The sequence below is a fragment of the Arvicola amphibius genome, chromosome 9, assembly GCF_903992535.2.
Source record: "Arvicola amphibius chromosome 9, mArvAmp1.2, whole genome shotgun sequence".
Classification (NCBI taxonomy): Eukaryota; Metazoa; Chordata; class Mammalia; order Rodentia; family Cricetidae; genus Arvicola; species Arvicola amphibius.
Window position 1 is genome coordinate 47,606,311 of NC_052055.2, and position 22,323 is coordinate 47,628,633.

Below are 22,323 nucleotides of genomic sequence, written 5' to 3' on the forward strand. Positions count from 1 at the left end.
TAGAATAGATGCAAAGGCATATAACATACTTTGCTATCTTGGGCCCCATTTTTAATTCCTGGGGATGGATTCAATATATCTTTTAAAAAATCTAACTGGATCCACATCTTGATAATGGACAAAGCAGACACACACTACTTTCAAATGAGCCATTTCAGAAATCTTTATAGAAAACTGGCTCATAAAAAGTTCATATATGGAGCCGGGCGGTGGTGGCGCATGCCTTTAATCCCAGCACTCGGGAGGCAGAGGCAGGCGGATCTCTGTGAGTTCGAGGCCAGCCTGGTCTACAAGAGCTAGTTCCAGGACAGGCTCTAAAAAAGCTGCAGAGAAACCTTGTCTCGAAAAACCAAAAAAAAAAAAAAAAAAAAAAAGTTCATATATGGGGCTGGAAAGATGGTTAAGAGCATTGGCTGCTTTTCCAGAGGTCCTGAGTATAGTTCCCAGCAAACACGTGGTGGTTTACAACCATCTGCAAGGAGATCAGGTGCCCTCTTCTGGCACCAGAAGACATACATACATGCAGGCAGAACACTATACATAATAAATAAATCTTTTTTTTTTTTAAAGTCCAAATATATTATCTGGGTTTTCTTGACTGATGACTGTCTTTTGCTGAGGGGAGCCTGTTTCCCTTGTCTTTTCAGAGGCAGTCAAATGCTTCTCAGGCACTCTGTGACATCATCAGACTGGGCAGAGACCAGGGCAGTCAGCTGCAGGAGGCTGTGGAGCCAGACCCCCTCCTCATAACACTGGAGTCGTGAGTGATAGTGGGCCATGGGATGGTGATCTTCCTGAATCATAGGCATAGCTTGGATCTTGTTTTGAACACAAGAGATGACGCTGCCATCTGTAATTCAGAATCTGATGATTTTTTTCAGGTTCAGAGCCCAGAAAGGGATACTGTTCAGACAGTTGGGACCAGTGGGGTTATGTATTATGCAAGCTTTGAGTACCTGACTTTGAACCTAAACAAAGCAAAAATGAGGCACTACCTGGCTTATGGTGCTGTGGTGTCCTCTGGAGAAGAGAGTGTCCTTGAATTATGTCTGTATGTCTGCTCTGCCAGGCAGTGATGTCTGTATGTGCCCTACAGGCAGGACTGTGTGGAGCAGCTTCTGAAGAACATGTTTGATGGGGATCAGATGGAGAGCTGCCTGGTCAGTGGGATGCAGGTGCTGCTTGCCTTGCTGGAGCCAAGGCGTGTTGGGTGAGCATACATTAAATATCCTTGAAAAGCAGTATACATTGCCTCTGTGCCACAGGATATGGGTATCTAGGAGGAGCCAGAAAATGCTCTATTTTTAATTAAGTTTTGGTTATACAAGTTATAATATGGGTAGACATCCTGGTTGAAAGGTCTCCTTTGCAGGCTGTAGCTAGGTCTTCTTTGATCCTCAGTAGCAGGCATAGTTTCACCCTAGCCTGATGGCACTCAACTGTTGCCAGTTTGCAATATGTTTATAGATGCAGATGGAATATGTGTGGTTTTCTCTAGAAATGCTCTAGTCATTATCCACAGTGTATGGGTGTGTATACATATATACCTCCATATATATACCTCCTGCAGGGCTACCATGTAGCTGCTTGCTGTTTACATGTCTACCTCACATTGTAGGGAAAGAAGGATGCTGTCTTATTTGTCGTCCACAGGTGCTAATTTCTCTGCTAAGTGTTCAGTAAGACAGTTTGTTTTGGGGCTGTCCTTCACTCCTCCCTCCCCCAGACAGGGTTTCTCTGTAGCTTTGGAGCCAGTCCTGGAACTCATTCTGTGTAGACCAGGCTGGCCTCAAACTCACAGAGTTCCACTTGTCTCTGTTTTCTGAATGCTGGGATTAAAGGCATGCACCACTACTGCCCAGCTACTTCTTTTTTTTTTAGATGTATTTATTTTTATGTATATGAATGTTTGCCTGCATGTATGTATGTGCACCATATGGTTGCAGTGCCTGTGGAGGCCAGAAGAGGGCAACATTCTCCTGGAACCCAAGTTACAGTTGGTTGTGAACTGCCATATATGTATTAGAAACCAATCCCAAGTTCTCTGCAAGAGCAGTAAGTGCTCTTAACCACTGAGCCATTTCTCCAGCCCCTGTACTTCACCTCTTTTTCATCCATCAGGTGCTATTTGAATACCTAGCATGGAGTCCTAAGAGACAAAGACAACCAAAACATAGCCCTCTTTCCTACAATGTTCCAGGAGATCATTATGGGGACAGGTTCAGTATGGAAAATGCGTGATCCTTAAAAAAAGTGCATATAGGCCTGGAAGATAGAGACATGCTATGCTGGTCAGAGAGGCTTTCTTTGAGGGGCCCCATTTAGTCAAAGATAATTTCTGATAAGAAGAGGGTCCCATTATAAGGAAAAGCATAGTTACCAATATATGGATTGAGACGTGCGAGGCTGGAAAGTCACCACACTGGTTATCCTCAATATTGCTCTTGGAAGCCTTCTGAGGCAAAGTACCATTTCCTAAGACAGGAGAAAACAGGAGACATAGTTGGTGTGAAAGGTTGAATTTGTTTGGGAATGAAGTAATTGAGAACTTTCTAGGACCCCAAATATAAATTCTAGAAAGTGAAACTTTCTTTGGGGCCCAGGCTGGCCCTGAGATCCCAGAAGCTAGATGCAGCCACAGCCATTTAAACAAAGATGATCTGATTTTACCTTGTAAGCCACAGAGGAGAGGCAACAGGACGTGGAGAGTCAGTAGCAGAGTTTCTTGGCTAAGGAGTCCCCTGGAAGGCATGCCAGAAAAGGAGATAGTGGAGGAGAATCCTTGATATTGCTAAGCACTGACCCATCCGCTCAGTCTTTTCAATGGACCTTCAGGCTCCATCAGGTAGATGAAGGTTCTCTGCAGCCAGCAAACCATCCCTAGGATGTTTCTGAACTGTTCAATTACATGTTGGGGTAATGTTCCAACTTTTCCTCAAGGCAATTGTCATGTTTCCCCATGTTGGGGAGTACTTCATTATCTCCTGATACTGATAGTCCTGTGCTTTTAAACACACACATACACATGAAAATGACAAGAAATTGGATAAATCTCTTTCCAAAACTACCTCAATACTTTACTATTAGTGTATTGCCTAAAAATAACTAAATAACTCATCATTTTCTCTACTTATACAACTAGAATATTGTTATTATTATTATTATTATTATTATTATTATTATTATTAGCAAATCCAGCAAGCCTAGACCACTTCTGAAAGCCAAACTCAGCCCTGCATGTGATGGAAGAACAATGTGAAATTTAGAAAAACAGAAACAGGACTAAGCATGGTTGCCCAATGACTTTAATTGCAGCACTAGTTAGGCAGAGAGGTGGGTTTCAGGCCAGCCAAGGGATCCTATTTCAACTCTCTTTTTTTTTTTTTTTAAAGAGAGGAATGAAACCCATAGAATAAATCAACCTGGGCTCATAGGGGCTCACAGAGACAGAACTGACAGCCAGGGAGCCTGCATGGGACTGACCTGGGCACTCTGCATATATGTGACAGTTTTGTGTAGCTTAGTCTTCTTGTGGGACTCCTAACAATGGGAGCAGGCTTCTCTCTCTCTCTCTCTCTCTCTCTCTCTCTCTCTCTCTCTCTCTCTCTCTCTCTCTCTCTCTCTCTCTCTCTCTCTCGGTTTTTTGAGACGCAGGGTTTCTCTGTAATTTTGGAGCCTGCCCTGGAACTTGCTCTGTAGCCCAGGCTGATCTCGAACTCACAAAAATTTGCCTGTCTCTGCCTCCCAAGTGCTGGAATTAAAGGCATATACCACCACCACCTGACTTTTAATCATTTTTTAGTGATTTATTTATTCTTATTTTATGTGCATTGGTATTTTGCCTGTATGTATGTCTGTGTGAGGGTGTCAGATCCCTTGGAACTGGAAGACAGTTGTGAGCTGCTATGTAGGTGCTGGGAATTGAACCTGGGTCCTCTGGAAGAGGAGCCAGGGCTCTTAACCTCTGAACCATCTCTCCATCCCTGTCTCTGACTCTTTTGCTGGCTTTTAGGATCCTTATCCTCATACTGGGCTCTTTTGTCCAGTCTTCAACTTGATATGCCATGTTTGGTTGCTATCCATGGGAGGCCTGCCTTCCTCTGAATAGAAATGGAGGAGGAGTGGATGGGGGAGGCAGAGGAGAGGTAAGGGGAGAGGGACTGGGAGGAGAGGAAGGATGAAAACAGCAGTTGGGTTGTAAATTAAATGAGTAAATAAATCTTTTTCAGTGTTAAAAAAGAAAGGCAAAATTGAAATAGTCAATTATTTCTCTTTACATTAATTTTTTAAAATTTTTCTCCCATTCTGCCCTCAGTTTCCCCTCTTTCACTTCTCCCAACCTTCACCTCACCTCGTTCCCCCTCCCAGATCCACTCTTCTGTTTCCCTTAAAAAAAAAAAAAAAAAAAAAAAAGAGCAGGCCTCCGGGGATATCAACCAAACAGTTACGGCTGTTAAGGATAATACCTTTACACTTTTTAAAAATTTTACAGCCTGTTTCCCCTCCCTCCTCTCCTCTCAGAGCCCCCCTTCTACCCCCACTCCCCATCCACTCCTCCTCCTCCTCCATTTCTATTCAGAGGAGGGCAGGCCTCCCATGAATCTCAACCAAACATGGCATATCAAGTTGAAGACTGGACAGTTGAGGATCAGGGTCCCAAAAGCCTGCAACAGAGTCAGAGACAGCCCCTGCTCCATTGGTGCTTTATTTATTTAATTGGAAAATATATTTAAATATCTTTTATATATAAATATATATCAGAGAAATTGTCTTGTAAAAGCAAAAAAAAAAAAAAACACCTGTATGGCTAGTCTGCCTCTTGTTTCTCACTTGAAGACTGGAGATCCCTGCTAGGGATTAAGGGGACAGCAAGGCAGCAAGTCCTGTGTCATTTCCCTTGCCCTTTGCTCTTAGATTTTACCCAGAAGTGTTTTGCTAAGGGACGAGAGCCCTCTTCTTCTCAATACACTGGTCACCAGATCATGTGTAGAATCCTGAGTAATGTCCCTTTTCATATTTGTTTTTTGGAAACTCAACATGAGCTTTTTGGGAGATGCAGAGTAGAATATTGACAAGGTAATGGGGAGTGCACAGGACATAGTGCAAATACCAAGACTGCCTGCTGTCTTTATCCACAGAACAGAAGGCTTGGTGGACTCCTTTTCTCAGGGACTGGAAAAGTCATACTCTGTCAACAGCAGCATCCTGTGTGGCATCGAGCCATGGCTAAAGAATTTCCATCAGCTCCTGCTCCACCCGCCAAAGGTAAATGGTCGGGAGAGATTATTAGGGATCTTGAGAAACATATGATGATGTAAAATACAGGATAAGGCAGAGTATGGAGTTAAGTGTGCTTTGACCTACCCTTTGAGATACTAACTGGAGAACCAACCACTGGGCAGATGTTAAGATATGTTGCTAGTGGGCTGGAGAGATGGCTCAGTGGTTAAGAGCATTGCCTGCTCTTCCAAAGGTCCTGAGTTCAATTCCCAGCAACCACATGGTGGTTCTGGTGCCCTCTTCTGGCCTGCAGGCATACATACACATAGACAGAATAGTGTATACATAATAAATAAATAAATATTTTTAAAAAAGATATGCTGCTAGTTAGGAATACCCATGTCGCTCTACTAGGAGAGGCCTGGGAGCAGGACATTTGCTGACTCCACAGGTAACTAAGCATCAGGTTAACTAGCCTCTGGGTCGGGGCACTCCTAGCCAAGGGTGGCTCAGCTCCTAGAGGCCAAGATCCCAGGGAAGCTCTTTGTTGAGTCAACAGCTCAGGGTAGTTACTGGTTTAGGCTGAAGAGGGTGACCTTCACAAAGGTCCTCAGCTGCCTCCTGCCCACCAGTCTAGTCCTTTCCCATACACAGTTCTTCCTAGTACACCTACCTTACTTACTGCTTGTTTTTTGTTTTGTCTCCTCCACTAATAAGGAAGGATTTATAGAGGCAAGTACTGTTTTATTAGCCTTAAACATTCAGCTTGTGGAAAAATGGACACAGATGGATCAGAAAATTCCCGAATCCAATCTAATGAAGCAAGCTTGGGGCCAGTGAGATGGATAAGGGGGTAAAAATGCTTTCTATGCAAGCCTGACCTGAGTTTGATTCCTGGGAATTATATAAAAGTGAAAGGAGAGAATCAACTCCATAAAGTTGCCCTCTGACCTTCATATATGTACTGTGGTATACACGTGCCAGGAGCACACACACACATACAGTACACACATAAGCACATACAACAAATATATACACATGAACCTTTTTTTTTTTTAACTAGGAAAAAGCTATTTTGCTAATGAGGCAAGCTCTTAGCTCGGAATCCTACAGAGCCAGGGCTCCAGCCCACAGTTGGGTCCTCCTACTTGCCTTCAGATTGCTACTGCCAGCTCCGTCATGGATACTGGATACATTTTACGTGCCATAGTAGTGGTCCTTTGGCGCAGGCAAGAGTCCCTGGGCTTCCTAGGAGCCTTTGGTCCCTTTATCTACTCTTTTTAGCTATGAGGGGAGAAAAGGGTCCTTCATCCTGTGGATTTCTTCACTTCTTCTTGCAGGAAGCCCTGTCTTGATCACACCCTACTCTCTCCAGGCCAGGCATATCATAGGTGAGTGGTCTGTTTGTTATAAGACTCCAACTGGGTGGTGCCTCCTGTGTTTGCAGAAAAAAGCAATCCTGACCACTATTGGCGTGCTAGAGGAGCCCCTGGGGAATGCTCGTCTTCATGGTGCACGCCTCATGGCTGCACTGCTGCACACAAACACGCCCAGCATCAACCAGGAGCTCTGCCGACTCAACACCATGGACTTACTGCTGGTGAGTCATTGCCATAGCAGCTCTGCTTGTCTGTATGAGCCAAGTACAGTCTTCAGTTGAACATGGAGATGGGTCAGGAGCACTGGACAGGGTTCATCAGGACAGGAACTTGGGCAAAAAGACCTGCCAAGAAGAGGTGCTGATACCCAGATCATGGGTCTCTAATGTAGCACACTGAGCAATACAGGGATGTGAGTCAGTCTTAGGCTCACAGTAGCCTGACATCCTAGGAACTTCCTGATGGCAAAGGGCGGGTATCTGATCTTGTCTCTTAAGTCATAGTATCTTAAGAGGTAGATCTCTGAGTTTGAGGCCAGACTCATCTACATTGAGAATTCCAGGACAGTCAGAGCTACATAGTAAGACTCTGTCTCAAAAAAAAAAAAAGAGAGAAAGAAAAAAAAGGAAGGAAAGAGGAAGGGGGAAAGGAGGAAGGAAGGAAGGAAGGAAGGAAGGAAGGAAGGAAGGAAGGAAGGAAGGAAGAAAGGAAGGAAGGAAGGAAGGAAATAGCAAAACAAAAGGGAGAGAGAAGGTCCTCGTCTTTCATCTTTCATAGTTGTCATCCTTGTGACTCTTGTCAAATCCAGTAGGAAATGTGCCTCCATTAGTAGAAACCACCCAGTGGCCTGTAGGTTATTTTATTATTATTATTGTTATTATTATTATTATTATTAGTAGTAGTAGTAGTAGTAGTAGTAGTAGCATTTTAGTATTTTGGTGTTTGTTTTCTGTTTGTTTGTTGCTTTTGAGACAGGATATCTCTATGTAGCCTTGGCTGGCCTGGGACCAGACTGGCCTCCCAAGTGCTTAGGATTAAAGGCATGTGTTTCCATGTCTGGCCAGAATTCTGTAGATTTCTGATAAGAGAGATGAGCTGTCAGTGGTAACCTGCCTGTACTGGCTCTGAGAAGCAGATGCTATCTGAGAGAGCTGGTGGCTGTTTCCTTGAGCAGGAAGATATGGATTGGGATGCCCCGTTGGGTACTGTTGACATGCACAGGCCCTGCTGGCATGTCTACAGCCTCTACTCCCAGAAAGCAGGAAGTGCCTTCAAATAATGACACTGCTAAGTGTGGTGTCAAGTAGACTCTGGAGATAGTGGTCTACATGAGACTCTCACTCACTCACTCACCACCACCAAAAGTTACTTAGAACTGCTAAGATAGATCTCAGCTTGTATCAGAAGTATGTTAATAAAAGACTCATTTTCCTTTTCTTTCTAAAACAAATCTATCTTAATTTTTACCACCACCACCCCCCCCCCCCCCGACCCTGTTTGCTTGTTTTTTAAGACAGGGTTTCACTATGTAGCTCTGGATGGCCTGGAACTTATTAAGCACACCAGGCTTAATCTCATAGAGATTCTTCTGCCTCTGCCTTCCAAGTGCTGGGATTACAGGTGTGTGCTACTACACCTGGCTTCATGTTAACTTTTTGAGACAGAGTCTCTTACCGAATCTGGAATTTGCTAACTAGCAAGGGGATTGTCATCTTCATATCCTGAGTGCCAAGATTACAAATGTGTGCTGTTGAGCATAACTTGTACATGGACACTAGGGATTGAACTCCGGTCTCTAGTGCTTGTATAGCAAGTATTTTACTGACCTAGCCATTTCTCAGCCCTTGCTTACTTACTGTTTTGTGTCTCTGGTCCTTGAACTAGAACCCAAATGAGTACTCCATCATTGATCTACCCTATAGATATGTATACTCATTCATTCATTCATCCACTCACAATTCTAGGAACTCAATCCAGGGACTTGCGTATGTTGGACAAGCACTCTACCACTGAACTATATACCCAATCATAGTTTTTTGGGGGGCAGATAGAGGGCTTCTGCCTCCTGAATGCTGGGATTAAAGACATGTGCCTCTATGCCTGGCTTTTCCCCTTCATATTCATCTTGTATTTATTGGGGGGAGAGGGAGTGGTGTGTGTATGTGTTTGCATGTGCACTTAAAAATGCCATGGTGTGCATGTGGAAGTCAGGACAACTTGCAAGAATAGGTTTCTCTTCTGCCATGTGAGTCCTAAGAATCAAACTGTGTTTTTTAAGTTTTGGTAATAAGCAGTTTTACCCCACTTTAAGGAAATCATTAAGCATAGAAATTGGAAAGCATGAATACTGTACACTGTTAGTGGGTCTGCAAAGCAATATAGCTGCTTTGTAAAAATTTGGTGGTTCCTCAAAATGTTAGCTGTAGAACTGCCATGAGATATTGTATATCCACTCCTAGGTATGCATCTAAAGACCTTAAACAGATATCTCTCAAGGTCACAGCAGACTATTCACTACAGCAAAAAATGTAAATAGTCCTAGAATCTCCTGGTAGATGAGTGATTAAACAAAATATATACATATGATTATAAATGCTTCAGCCTTAAAAAGAAAGGAAGTCATGCTGCAAAGGAAATGAACCTTGAGGCCACTGTGCTTAGTGAAATATGCCAGTCACAACAAAAGCAATCTATGGTTCCACTTATACATAATATCCTAGAATAGTCAAATTCAAAGACAAAAAGAATGAAAGTTGCCATGGGTCTGGGGAGTTAGTATTGGTATAGTTCCATTTGGGATGGGGAGAAAGTGCTGGAGATAGGTAGTTGCAAAGTCCTTAATGCCATTAAATTGTACATGTAAAAACAGTTAAGATGAGAGTTAGGTACGGTGTGTATGCCTACTGTCCCAGTATTTGGGAGGCTAATAGGTAGCACAGACAAAGCAATGTCCATAATGGTCTAACCCATAATGGGCAAAGTGATCTTTATGATGATGTCACTCATACTGGTACTGGGTGATCAATCATGGTGTCTCCAGGCACAAAACAGATAAGAAGTCTACTGCAGTTTTGTTTGATCTAGATAAAATCTGTGGAAAAATTCTTAACCAAATGAAAGAAAGGCTCCATTGTGTAGTGGCAAAAGGGAATCTCAGTTTGTGAACTAATTTCCAGACTTGAACCAATTTGAAGACCGAGAACTGAAGGCAGACTCTTCTTTCCCTCCCACCAGTTCCCAAATAACTAACATGGAGACTCAATATTAATTATAAATGCTTGATTGTGGGGCTGAAGAGATGTCTCAACAGTTAGGAGCACTGGCTGCTCTTCCAGAGGACCTAGGTTCAATTCCCAGCACCCACATGGCAATTCATAGCTGTCTGTATCTGTGTATCTGTCCATAAGGACCACCAGAAGCAATTTGCTTTCAGTTAGCAAGGCCAGCAGTATACCTTTACAATTTCACCTCAAGGATTTATTAACTCCTCAGCCCTGTGTTACAGCTTATTTTTAAGGGATCTTGATTGTCTGTCTCTTCCACAAAATATACATTGGTTCACTGTGTTAATGACAATATGCAGATTGGACCAAGTGAGCAGGAGGTAGCAGCCACTTTGGACTTGTTGGTAACACACATGTGTATCAGAGAATGGGAAATAAATCCAGCCAAAATTCAAGGGCCTTCTACCTCAGTGAAACCCTTAGGAATCCGGTGGTGATTAGGGGCATGCAGAAATATCCCTTCTAAGGTGAAGGATGTTATTACAACTGGCCCCTCCCATCAGCAAGAAGCACAACTGTTAGTCGCCTATTTAGATTCTGGAGACAGCACATTCCCCACTTTGGTGTTACTCTGGCCCATATACCAAGTGACTCAGAAAGCTGCTAGCTTTGTGGAGGGAGCCTGAAAACAGGAGGAAGCTTTTCAACAGATCCAGACCTCTGTGCAGGCTGCTCTACCACTTGAACATTTGATCAAGTAGATCCAAGGGTATTTGAGGTGTCAGTAGCAGACAGGGATGCTGTCTGGAGCCTTTGGCAGGTCCCTAAAGGTGAATCACAGAAGAGACTTTTGGAATTTTTGGAGCAAAGCTCTACCATCATCTGCAGACAACTATTCTCCCTTTGAGAGACAGTTCTCAGCTTGCTACTAGACCAAAGTGGAAACTGAAAATTTGTCAGTGGGCCACCAAGTTACCATGTGACCCAAGCTGTCCATCATGAGCTGGGTGCACAACAGCAATCTGTTATCAGATGGAAGTGGTGTATATTTTATCAGGCCCAAGCAGGTCCTGAAGGCACAAGCAATTTACACGAAGTTGCCCAAATGCTTATGGTTTCTATTGCTGTCACAATGCCATCTGCTGCCAAGCATGTACCTACAGCCTCATGGTTGTGCCATGTGACTGGTTGACTGAGGGAGAAAACACTAGGACCAGGCTTACTTATGGTTCTGTTCATTACGCAGGCACCACCCAGAAGTGCACAGCTGCAGCATTATAGCCCCTTTCTGAGACAACGCTGAAAGACACTGGTGAAGGGAAATCTTCACGGGGGCAGAACTGCAGGCAGCACACATGGTCATACATATTGACTGGAAGGAGACATGACCAGATACTCAGTCACTGATTCATGGCTGTAGCCAATGGATTAGCTGGATGGTCAGGAACTTGAAAAAACCATGATTAGAAAATTGGCAAGAAAGATATTTGGGGAAAAAGTATGTGGATAAACCTTACCAAATGGGCAATGGATGTGAATGTAGTGTGGAGCTGAGCGGGCTGCATTCCTTCTGTAGTGAGGCACTGCAGGCAGGCCTGCTTTTCATCCCGCCCGGCTCCCAGCCACTGGCTAGCTTATGCCCCGAAATAACAACACACAAACTGTATTCTTTTAAACACTGCCTGGCCCATTAGTTTCAGCCTCTTACTGACATCTTGACTAACCCATATCTAATAATCTATGTAACACCACGAGTGGTGTCTTACCGGGAAAGATTCAGCATGTCTGACCTGGTGGCTGGCTTCATGGCATCTGTCTCCCTGAGGAGAGGCATGGCAGTCTGCCCCAGAGAGCAGAGGCATGGCGCTTTATCTCACTTAGGAGAGGCGTGGCATCTGACTGAGCCATCTACCTCACTTCCTTCTTCCTGTTCTGTCTACTCCACCCACCTAAGGGCTGGCCAAGGCAGTTTGTTTATTAGCCAATGAGAATCCTCCATCATGTGAAGATAGTAAATGCTCATCAAAAGGAGACTTCAGCTGAGGAGAAGTAATCAAGTAGATAGGATGACTTGTTCTGTCATCCCTTTTCCCCAGCCTTCCTGTCACTGCCCAGTGTACCATGAACAAAGTGGCCATGCTGGCAGAGATGGGGGTAATGCATGGGCTTGACAACATGGGCTGTCACTCACCAGGGATGATTTGGCTACAGCTGCTGCTGAGTGCCGAATCTGCCAATAGTAGAGACTAACACTGAGTCCAGATAGGGCACCATTCCCTGGGGTGTCCAACCAGTGACCTGGTGGCAGGTTGACTAGTTGGACTACTTCCTCTGGAAAAGACAACACTTTGTCCTTACTAGAATATATACTTATTCTGGTTATGCCTTTCCTGCATGTAATGCCTCTGCCAAAACTATCATCCATGAACGTACAGAATGCCTTATCTGCCATCATAGAACTCCACATAGTATTACTTCTGACTAAGGAACTCGCTTCACAGCCAGAGAAGTGTAACAGTGAGCCCATGATCATGGAATCCACTGGTCTTACCATGTTCCCACTGTTCTGAAGCAGCTGGCTTGGTAAAAAGACAAAATGGCCATTTGAAGACCAAGTTACAGCACCAATTAGGTGGCAGCAGCCTGGAGGACTGGGACAGGGTTCTCCAGAAAATGGTATATGCTTGGAATCAGTGTCCAATATATGGCATGATTTCTTCCATAACAAGGATCCATGGGTCCAGGAATCAAGGGGTGGAAAAAGGATAGTTCAACTCATTATCACTGCCAGTGATACTTTAGAAAATTGTTGGCTTCCTGTTTCTGCAACTTAAATTCTGCTGAGCTGGAAGTTTTAATTCCAGAGTTGGGAGTGCTCCTGCTAGGAGCTGCAACAAACATTGCATTAACCTGGAAGCTCAGACTTCCCCCTGGTCACTTTGGCTTCTAATGTCCTTAAGCCAACAGGCTAAGGAAGGAATAATGGTGTTATGAGGGGTAATTGATCCAGATTACCAAGGAGAAATTGAATTACTTATCCACAACAGAGGTAAGAAAGATTATGACGTATAAGAGACCTGTTAGGGCATCTCTTAGTGCTACCATGTCCTGTGATTAAAGCCAGTGGGAGACTACAACAGTCTAATCCAGGCAGGATGACAAAAGGTATAGACCCTTCAGAGTCAAGACCTGCTGAGATTCTTGCTGATGGTAGAGGAAATGTGGAATGGGTAGTAGAGGAAGGTGGTTACAAACACCAGCTAAGGTCATGTGACCAGCTTCAGAAATGAGGATACAAAGCCCTATTTGCACTAGAAAGATGGCTCAGGGTTTAGAGCACTGACTGCTCTTCCAGAGGACTCAAGTTCAATTCTCAGCCCCATATGGCAGCTTACACCTATTCATAATTACTTCAGGCCCAGGAAATCTTATGCCCTCTCTGGCTTCAAGGTCATATATGTAAACAAAATATCTATTCATTTTTTAAAATAATTTATTTAACTTTATGTAGATTGGTGTGAAGGTATCAGATCCCCAGAAACTGGAGTTACAGACAGTTGTTAGCTGTCATGTAGGTGCTGGGAATTGAACCCCGGTCCTCTGGAAGAACAGCCAGTGCTCTTAACTGTTGTGCCATCTCTCCAGCCCCCTCATTTAAAAAAAAAAAAATGAAATGAAACAAAGAAAACAAAATCCAATAAAGCCCTGTGTTCAACTCCTAGTGACATAAATAATAAATATATAAATCTGGTCTTTTGAGTTCTTTTAGCATGTTTTGAATTATATTAATTTATTTATCTGTGGGGGGGTGTGCATGCGCACCCATGTGTGTGGTCCCAGGTGCCACCATGTGCATGTCATGGTCAGAGTACAGCTTGTGGGAGTAGTTCTCTCCTATCACGTAGGTCCCAGGGATTGAATTCTCAGATCATCACTGTCGAATTTCTGATGCTTCTTTCTTCTCTTCTCTTCTCTTCTCTTCTCTTCTCTTCTCTTCTCTTCTCTTCTCTTCTCCTCTCCTCTCCTCTCCCCTCCCCCCCCCCCCCCCCCCCTTCCCTCCCCTCCCCTCCCCTCCCCTCCCCTCCTCTCCTCTCCTCTTCTCTTCTCCTCTTCTCTTTTTTAAAATGTTTATTTATTTATTATGTATACAATATTCTGTCTATGTGTATGTCTGCAGGCCAGAAGAGGGTACCAGACCTCATTACAGATGGTTGTGAGCCACCATGTAGTTGCCGGGAATTGAACTCAGGACCTTTGGAAGAGAAGGCAATGCTCTTAACCACTGAGCCATCTCTCCAGCCCCTCTCTTTTTTTTTCTTATTTGGTTTTTCAAGGCAGGGTTTCACTGTGTAACCCTGGAACTCACTCTGTAGATCAGACTGACCTCAAACTCACAGAGATCCGCCTGCCTCTGCCTCTGCCTCTGGAGTGCTGGACTAAAGACGTGCGCCACCACTGCCTAGCCTTTTTTAGTTTTGGCTTCACTGTTTTTTGACTCTTTAGTTTTAGTTGATTCTCAAGGGTTTTATTCTTCTTTTGTTTGTTTGGCTGGTTGGTTTTTTGAGATGGGGTTTCTCTGTAGCTTTGGAGCCTGTCCTGGAACTCGCTCTGGCCTCGAACTCACAAAGATCTGCCTCTGCCTCCCGAGTGCTGGGATTAAAGGCGTGCGCCACCACTGCCCGGCATGAATGATTATTTTAATGAGAAGCTGGATTCATTTTGTTAGTATTTTGCATCGATATGTATAAGGCATATACATATTATATCCTTGTCTCATTTTAGTATCAGATCGATGCTGACCTCATGGGACAAGTCACACAATACTCCTGCCTCTTCCACTTTGGAGGAGTTTGAGAAGGATATGTGTTGGTTCTTCTTTAAGTGTTTGGTAGAGGGGCTGAGAGACAGCTCAGCAGTTAAGAACACTTGCTACTTTTGCAAGGGACACAGGTTTGGTTCCTAGCACCCACACAGTGGCAGACAACCATCTATGACTCCAGTTCTAGGAGATCTGACTCCACCTTCTGGCCTTCACAAGCATCAGGAACACATGGTACATAGACAACATGCAGACAAAATATCTATGTACATAAAAAAATTTTTAAGGGCCGGGCGGTGGTGGCGCACGCCTTTAATCCCAGCACTCGGGAGGCAGAGGCAGGCGGATCTCTGTGAGTTCAAGGCTAGTTCCAGGACAGGCTCTAAAAAAGCTGCAGAGAAACCCTGTCTCAAAAAACCAAAAAAAAAAAATTTTTTTTTAAGGGTCTGGAGAGATGGCTTAGCAGTTAAGAATACTGGCTGTTCTTCCAGAAGACCCCGGTTCAATTCCCAGCACCCACATGTCAGCTCATAATTGCCTGTAGCTCCTGGTTCAGGGAATCTGACACTTTCACACAGACATACATGCAGGCAAAACACGAGTGCATGTGAAATAAAAATAAAAAAAAATTAATTAAATGTTTGGTAGCATTCACCATTTAGGTCATGTGTTCTCATTTTTCGTTGTTGAAAGGTGATCTAGTCTGCTGCATAGCTTAAAGTCACATAGCCAAAAAATGTAAAGCTAAGGTTTGGGGTTGTTTGTTTGTTTGTTTGTTTATCTTTGAGATGGGATCTCACTGTGTAGCCTTAGATATTGGAACTTGCTATGTAGACCAGGCTGCCCTTGAACACATGCAGATCTGCCTGACTCTGCCTCCCAAGTACTAGGATTAAAGGTGTGTGCCACACAAGCAAAATAGGGAGTGTGTATCTTTTGAAGAAGTATGTCAGACATATGACTTCTCTGCTTGATGTAATCTTTTTTTATAATGGAGGTATCCAAAATTATATCCCATCCCTCTACTTAGCACACAGCTGGGCCTGGGGCCGTGGGCAGCTGGGACCCTGGCCTGTGTGAGATGGCAGTAGTGGAGAAGATCTGGAGCTGGAAAGGCTCTTTGGAGATGGGATGTCTGGGCCTCCTTGTCTAGGCTTTGCCTCAGCGCCAACTCTTTCCAGGATGCCTGGCATGCTTCAGTCTCGTGTTCATGAGGAAAATGTATGTCACTCATCCTGGTGGAGTCCCAAGTGTAGCATACTCTGGTTACACACTGGTGAGAGACAAAATAGTGAAGGGAAATTTTAAATTCTTGGAGTTAAGTAATTATTTTAAAATAGTGTGTAATAAAATATATAAAGTAGACTTTATAGAAAAATACATAGCCCTTTAAAGACCATAAAAGAAAAAAATACTCCAAATTACTTAAGTTTCTAATATAAGGAACAAAAAAACAGAAAGTAGAAGACAGTTATTTGGGTAAGGTCTGAGGTCAATGAGATGTACACAAAGTAACAAGCAAGAAGAGGACAGTGGGCAGGGCAGAGCCTCACAGAACTTCCTTAGTGAGATGTGGGTCTCAGGGAGGCGCCGGAGCACACCAACAGCTGCATACTTGTGAGATCAGTAGATGAAGTTTTGAGACTGATTCACCTTCACCCTGTAGTTCAGCTGTTGGAGAAGACCCATCTGAAGACCTTTTTCTGTCCTCTGTTTATTCAGGACTTGTTTTTTAAGTACACCTGGAATAACTTTTTACACTTCCAAGTGGAACTGTGCATAGCCGCTATTCTTTCCCATGCTGCCCGGGAGGAGCAGGCAGAAGCTAGTAGATCGGATGGCAAGGTGGAGCCTCTTCAGGGGAGTGGAGATGGAACTGGGAAGCCAGAGACCCCCCAATCCATCACCAGCCTTCCTGAGAACACGATGGTGACCCATGTAAGTCCAGTGCCCTTGTTCATCATTACCAGCTGAAGCAGACCCAGGCAGCACTTCCCAGGCTCTGGTGTGTTACCTCCTAACCATCATGGGCCAGAGGGGCTACTCACAGGAACACAACATTGTGAAGAAACGTTCAGGTTTGACAGGATCATAGTTGGTGACATAGAAGGCAAGCCAGCATTTGCAAAGATGATCTTGTGGTTGTGGGTGTTGGCTCTAGGAAGGCAGCTATCTGCACATGTTCTCCCTACTGTGCTCACAAGCAGCCCACTGCTCTGTTCAGTCCACCCTTATAACTAAACACAAGTGTTGAATTCTCAGGAGAGAGCTTTCTGGAACTTTGAACCTTCTAGAGCCAGGTGCACCAGCTTTCTCTGTGACTTCCCTTATTCTCCATAGGATAACCGTACAGTGGTCACCCTAACCCTTCATCTGGGTTGATCCCCCTAGGGTTAAGAGTCTGCAGCTCAACCTGTTTTTGATATCAGCACTTAATATCATCCCTGGTGGAGAGCAGCCCTAATGGATGTTTGCCAAGAAAGAAAGGGAAAAAATAGCTTGGGATCATAAGCTATACCTGAGCTGAGACCCACCGTGACTGCTACCCACTTTTACAGTGGTACAGGACATTCTGGACCATGCTACAGGCTGACAGGAGGGCAGAAGTTTGGGACAGGTTCCTGGGTCTCTGTTTAGAGGCCTCATAGACAACAGTGTTTGATTGGGTTTAGAAGGTATCAGTGCTACTTGCTTGGGGAGGTATCCTAGCAACCCATGTGCAAACAAACCTAGCAGGAGCTAATACTGGGTAAGATGTATTCAGTGTGGTCTACAGTTTATGGTCCAGTGAATAAACAGCCATGAGACAGGTGCCTGCAACGGCATGAGCTTCTGGGGAACCGAGAGTACTATTCATGGGGTGGGATATAGACCAACAGGGACCCCCAGATAGTGACAGAGAAGGTGTGCGTTGGGATCTATAACACATCATATATACAAGAAAACTGCCTGTGTAAGGGAAAAGAAAATGCTAAGGACCCCAGAGAGCTGATGGGAGAGTGGCCAGAGGTGTAGACGGAGGCCCACAGGAGGGAAGGCAGAAGACATTCTAGCGTGATGGAGGAGCATAGACTGTCCTTTACTATATTTACTGGTCTTCATTCTCAGGGCATTCAATAGCATGAGACTTGGAGCCCTTGAGCATCAGTGATGTCATGGCCACAGGGTCTTCAAGTGCTGATTTGCCTGCTCATTACCTACAGCACCTAGGAGGCAGTGTGAACCTTGGGCTCCCACTCACACTGCTTGCCGCTCTGCTCTCACAGCTGTTCCAGAAGTGCTGCCTGGTACAAAGGATCCTGGAAGCCTGGGAAGCCAACGACCACACACAGTAAGGACCCTGAGGAACCATCTTGGTCAGTTAGGGATGTAGACATGCATCTCACCGGGATGCTGGACACTGCAAGACTCCAGGTTCCATGTCAGGCATCAGCAGTGTGTAACCTAGATATGTACCTGGGACTGCTCTGGAAGGGATCCTGCTACTGGGTAAACAGCAATAAGGGCTTCTCAGGAAGGAGGATGCAGGGAGGCATGGAGAGTCGCGTGTTGAGTGATGGATGGCTGGGCCACACACTATAGGTAGGTGACCCTTCCCAACCTATCTTGCTTGGACTCTGTTTTATTTTGGTATAGTTTTTTGAGACAGGTTTCTCTTGTGTACCTGTCTGTCCTGGAACTGTCTATGTAGACCAGGCTGACCTTGAACTCACAGAGATCTGCCTGCTTCTGCCACTGAGTGCTGGAATTAAAGGTGTGTGCCACCACCACCCAGGCTTGCTTGGACTTTGTGCACTTATTATCTCATTTTTTAAAAAATATTTATTTATTTATTATGTATACAATATTCTGTCTGTGTATATGTCTGCAGGCCAGAAGAGGGCACCAGACCCCATTACAGATGGTTGTGAGCCACCATGTGGTTGCCAGGAATTGAACTCAGGACCTCCGGAAGAGCAGACAGTGCTCTTAACCACTGAGCCATCTCTCCAGCCCCTATCTCATTTTTTAAAAAAGTTTTTTTTCTCTAATTTTTTTTCCAGTGCCTGGGTCTCATTATATAGCTCTGGCTATCCTGGAATTCACCACAAAACCAAACTAGCCTACAACTCAGAGATCCACCTGCTAATTGCCTCCCAAGGGCTGGGATTAAAGGCATGTGCCACCACAACTAGTCACTGTTTTGTTTTTTGAAACAGAGTCTTGCTATATAGCCCAGGTTGGTCTGGAACTTCTAGTACTGCTACTTCGGCTTCCCATGTGCTGGCTGCAGCCATTCTTATCTCTTTTATTTTAAAATTATTATTTTATATGTGAGGGTTTTGCCTCATGTTTGTGCACTGTAGGCGAACACCTGGTACCCTCAGAGGCTAGATGATGGCATTGGATCCCCTAGAACCAGAGTGATAGTTTTTGTAAGCTGCCCTGTAGTGGGAATCAAACGCGGGTCCTCTGGAAGAGCAGCCAGTACTTTTTAACTGCTGAGCCATCTCTGTAACCACTCTGGTTCTTACTAAACTCAGATCATACTTTGTCAGAATCACGCACAGTGATGCACTTTAGCTTTTCTGAAGCTCCTATCTGAGCCTTCCCTCCATTCTGGCCACCCTCATTCATTTATTGTCTTGCTGAGAACAGGTGGGCTCCAGGCAGTGTTGGGTAGAACTCATGGAAGCCCAGAGCGCTCTGAGAACAGTTATGGAACTGTCACTCAGGATCTGTGTGGCGCACAAGTAGAGGTTAGAGCAGCTCACTTGGTGTGGAGTACTACTCCGTCCCAGCCCTAGAAACTGTGTGCCCAGTGCTGTACTGCCTTCGGTCCTGACTCTGTTCCTCCTCCACTACCACTGCTGGAACTTGGGCCAACACTGTGATCTTTGTGCCTCCATCTTCATGTCTGTAAGTGGGCCATGAAGCAAGCAGTCTCGTTACTGTTTCTTGGTCTGATGGGGAAGGTGGGGCTGAACTTAATGCATACCAGATGCTCAATAATCAGCAGTATTCTAGAGGAAGGGCTGTCACTCAGGCACTGACTGGTCAGATTGTTACCCCTGAAGTTAACCTGGAGTGACAGCCACAAAGAAGCCAAATGCTTAGGCTACAGGTGACAGTGGAAGTGAGCTTCAGAAATCCTATTACTTGACCCTCCCAGCAAGAAGTTGGGCAGAGCTGAACTGAGTGACCACCTTGATAGTTCATTTCACTTTCAGGGCAGCAGGTGGCATGAGACGTGGGAATATGGGTCACCTCACAAGGATCGCCAATGCAGTGGTACAGAACCTGGAGCAGGGTCCAGTGCAGACCCATATCAGTGAAGTCATCCGAGGTGAGCCCACTACTTTCCTCTCCCTCTGCCCTCTGTCCCTAGCAGTGATAACTGCATTGATATGGAACAAACCATGCAGCCTTCTTTGTCATCTTCTCAGTGTAAGCTGAGTGTTCTCTTCATGGAGCAGGCATTGTAGCGTATAGGGAATTCAGGCTGTCATGGACAGTTCATGGCTCCAGTGCTGAACTTAGAAGCCAAGAACCAATCACCAGGCTCTCTTTTGCTCATGAGCTGCCCAGAGATGTACCTTCATTAGAGGTCCTGGCCCACCTTCCTGCTTTTGTTTTTAACTTAGGCAATTTGGAGGACCTTCCTAGTATGCATATCTGGAGGCCATCAGTGTAGGTGATATCCTGCCCCTAGAAGCAGGTTGTGGGTACCAAGACTGGAACCCTGAGCCCTACAGGATGGGCAGTACCATTTCTGGGCCCAATCAGAACAACAGAGCCCCTGCCCTCAGCCATGGTGTTCACTGCTCTGTGCCCCCTCATGCATAACTCTCAAATAGGGCACTTCTTCCCAACCCTTTCATGTCCTGAGCACAGTTTGGCTCTGTGACCACACTCTCACCCTTATGCCATATGCTCTGTTATTTGACGTAAGTGCACGAGTGAGGGAGGGGAGAACTGGGTGAGGGAAGGAGAGATTGCGGGCAAGCCTCCTGAATAGGGTATACTAGATCCTCTGCAGCCTGGCCAGAACTGACAGGCAGGGGGCCTCTGAGATGTCTAGGAACTAGTTTGTGCATGGACTTGAGTTAATTCTTTTTTTTTTTTTTTTTTTTTGAGGGGATGGGGGGATTGAGATAGGGTTTCTCTGTGGCTTTGGAGCCTGTCCTGGAACTAGCTCTTGTAGACCAGGCTGGCCTCGAACTCACAAAGATCCGCCTGTCTCTGTCTCCTGAGTGTTGCACCACCACCGCCCAGCTTTAGTTGATTCTTGATCAGGGCCCTGAGCTGACTGGTGGGGAGCTGTCTTAGGAAGGTGAAAAGATATTTTTACTGTACTAGCGATAACTATGGGTCCTGTGCACATTTGTGGCTGAGGAGGAACAAGCTCCTTGTTCAGCCTCATGGTCCCTTTGTGCTGTATCTCCCCACCAAGTATGGGGTAAGGAAGCTCCAGGTGGTCCTCCCCACGACTCAGGACCAGAGGAATTTCTTTCTCTATGGTATTTCAGGCCACTTGCCTGTCCACCTTCTTCCTAGTTATACTTCAGTAGTCTCTGGTGAAGTTGAATTTGCTGGTCCATCATCACACATGATGAGAAGCAGCAGGGCAGAAGAGTGAGCAAGCCAGGGGTGGCTCCCTTGTAAGTAGAAGGGAAAAATAAATGGGCTTGGAGCCCAGGACAGAACAGTTTAGAGAGGTGAGGAGTGAGCAGAAAGTTCTTGTTTCCAGATCAGGCACAGACTGTAGACCTGTGACTGATTCAGGGCTACTAGGAAGGCTGCTTCTTTAGATCTTTAGGTAAACATACACCAGCAGGCAGACTCAAAACTTTCATGCCACCAGGTGTGATGGCATATGCTTTTAATCCCAGCACTTGGGAGGCAGAGACAGGTAGATCTCTAGGGCAGCCAGAATTTATATGATGAAACCCTGTCTCAAAATAAATAAATAAATAAACTGGGCAGTGGTGACTCACGCCTTTAATCTCAGCACTAGGGAGGTAAAGGCAGGTAGATCTCTGAGTTCAAGGCCAGCCTGGTCTACAGATCGAGTTCCAGGATAGCCAGGACTACACAGAGAAAAAACGCTGTTTTGAAAAAACAAGCAACCAACCAACTAACCAGACAAACAAATATATTGTCGATATACTAAATTTATTTTTATAAATTGCAAGTAAATAAATAAATAAAGCAACAGAACTCTTCTGCCACTGAAACCTCTGTAAAACATTGCCCTGCTCAGGGTTGCTATAGTCTCAGGCCCTGCAGGACATCTGCCTTCTCCTTTGCTGTATTAGGTTTATTTCCCATCTGCAGCCATTATTTGCCTGCTAGGCTGAGTGCCCTCCCCTGTCTACAGACCCCAAAGACTTACGAGGTAGCACTTACCTTGCAGGGCTCCCTGCAGATTGCCGTGGGCGCTGGGAGAGCTTTGTGGAAGAGACACTGATGGAGACCAACCGCAGGAACACTGTGGACCTGGTGAGGAAGCTGGGGCTACTTCCATGGCACAGCTGCAGCTAAGACCACTGAGAGCCCCATGTGCCCCACGGCAGCACAGGTGGGGAGGAAAGCACAAGGGCAGCTCTGAACTGGGCACTGAGCCCAGCCTTGGCCTGTAGGGTCACACCAGAGCTGGCTCCCTCCCACAGCTAGAGCTCATTTGTGAAGGACTCCTGAT

General features: G+C 45.2%; 1 protein-coding gene across 13 annotated transcripts in view; it reads left to right on the forward strand.

The window, feature by feature from the left end:
* Ppp6r2 (protein phosphatase 6 regulatory subunit 2) overlaps positions 1–22,323 on the forward strand; it is a 93,862-nt gene that overhangs the window by 63,977 nt on the left and 7,562 nt on the right. For 11 of the 13 annotated variants that reach the window (XM_038342689.2, XM_038342690.2, XM_038342691.2 and 8 more), the window contains 8 exons: positions 648–760; positions 1,097–1,210; positions 5,139–5,265; positions 6,668–6,820; positions 16,365–16,580; positions 17,846–17,973; positions 19,853–19,968; positions 22,039–22,124. In XM_038342689.2, the coding sequence (XP_038198617.1) occupies positions 648–760; positions 1,097–1,210; positions 5,139–5,265; positions 6,668–6,820; positions 16,365–16,580; positions 17,846–17,973; positions 19,853–19,968; positions 22,039–22,124 (1,053 nt within the window). The remainder of the gene's footprint in view (positions 1–647; positions 761–1,096; positions 1,211–5,138; positions 5,266–6,667; positions 6,821–16,364; positions 16,581–17,845; positions 17,974–19,852; positions 19,969–22,038; positions 22,125–22,323) is intronic. The other 2 variants (XM_038342694.2, XM_038342696.2) reach the window with 1 other exon arrangement.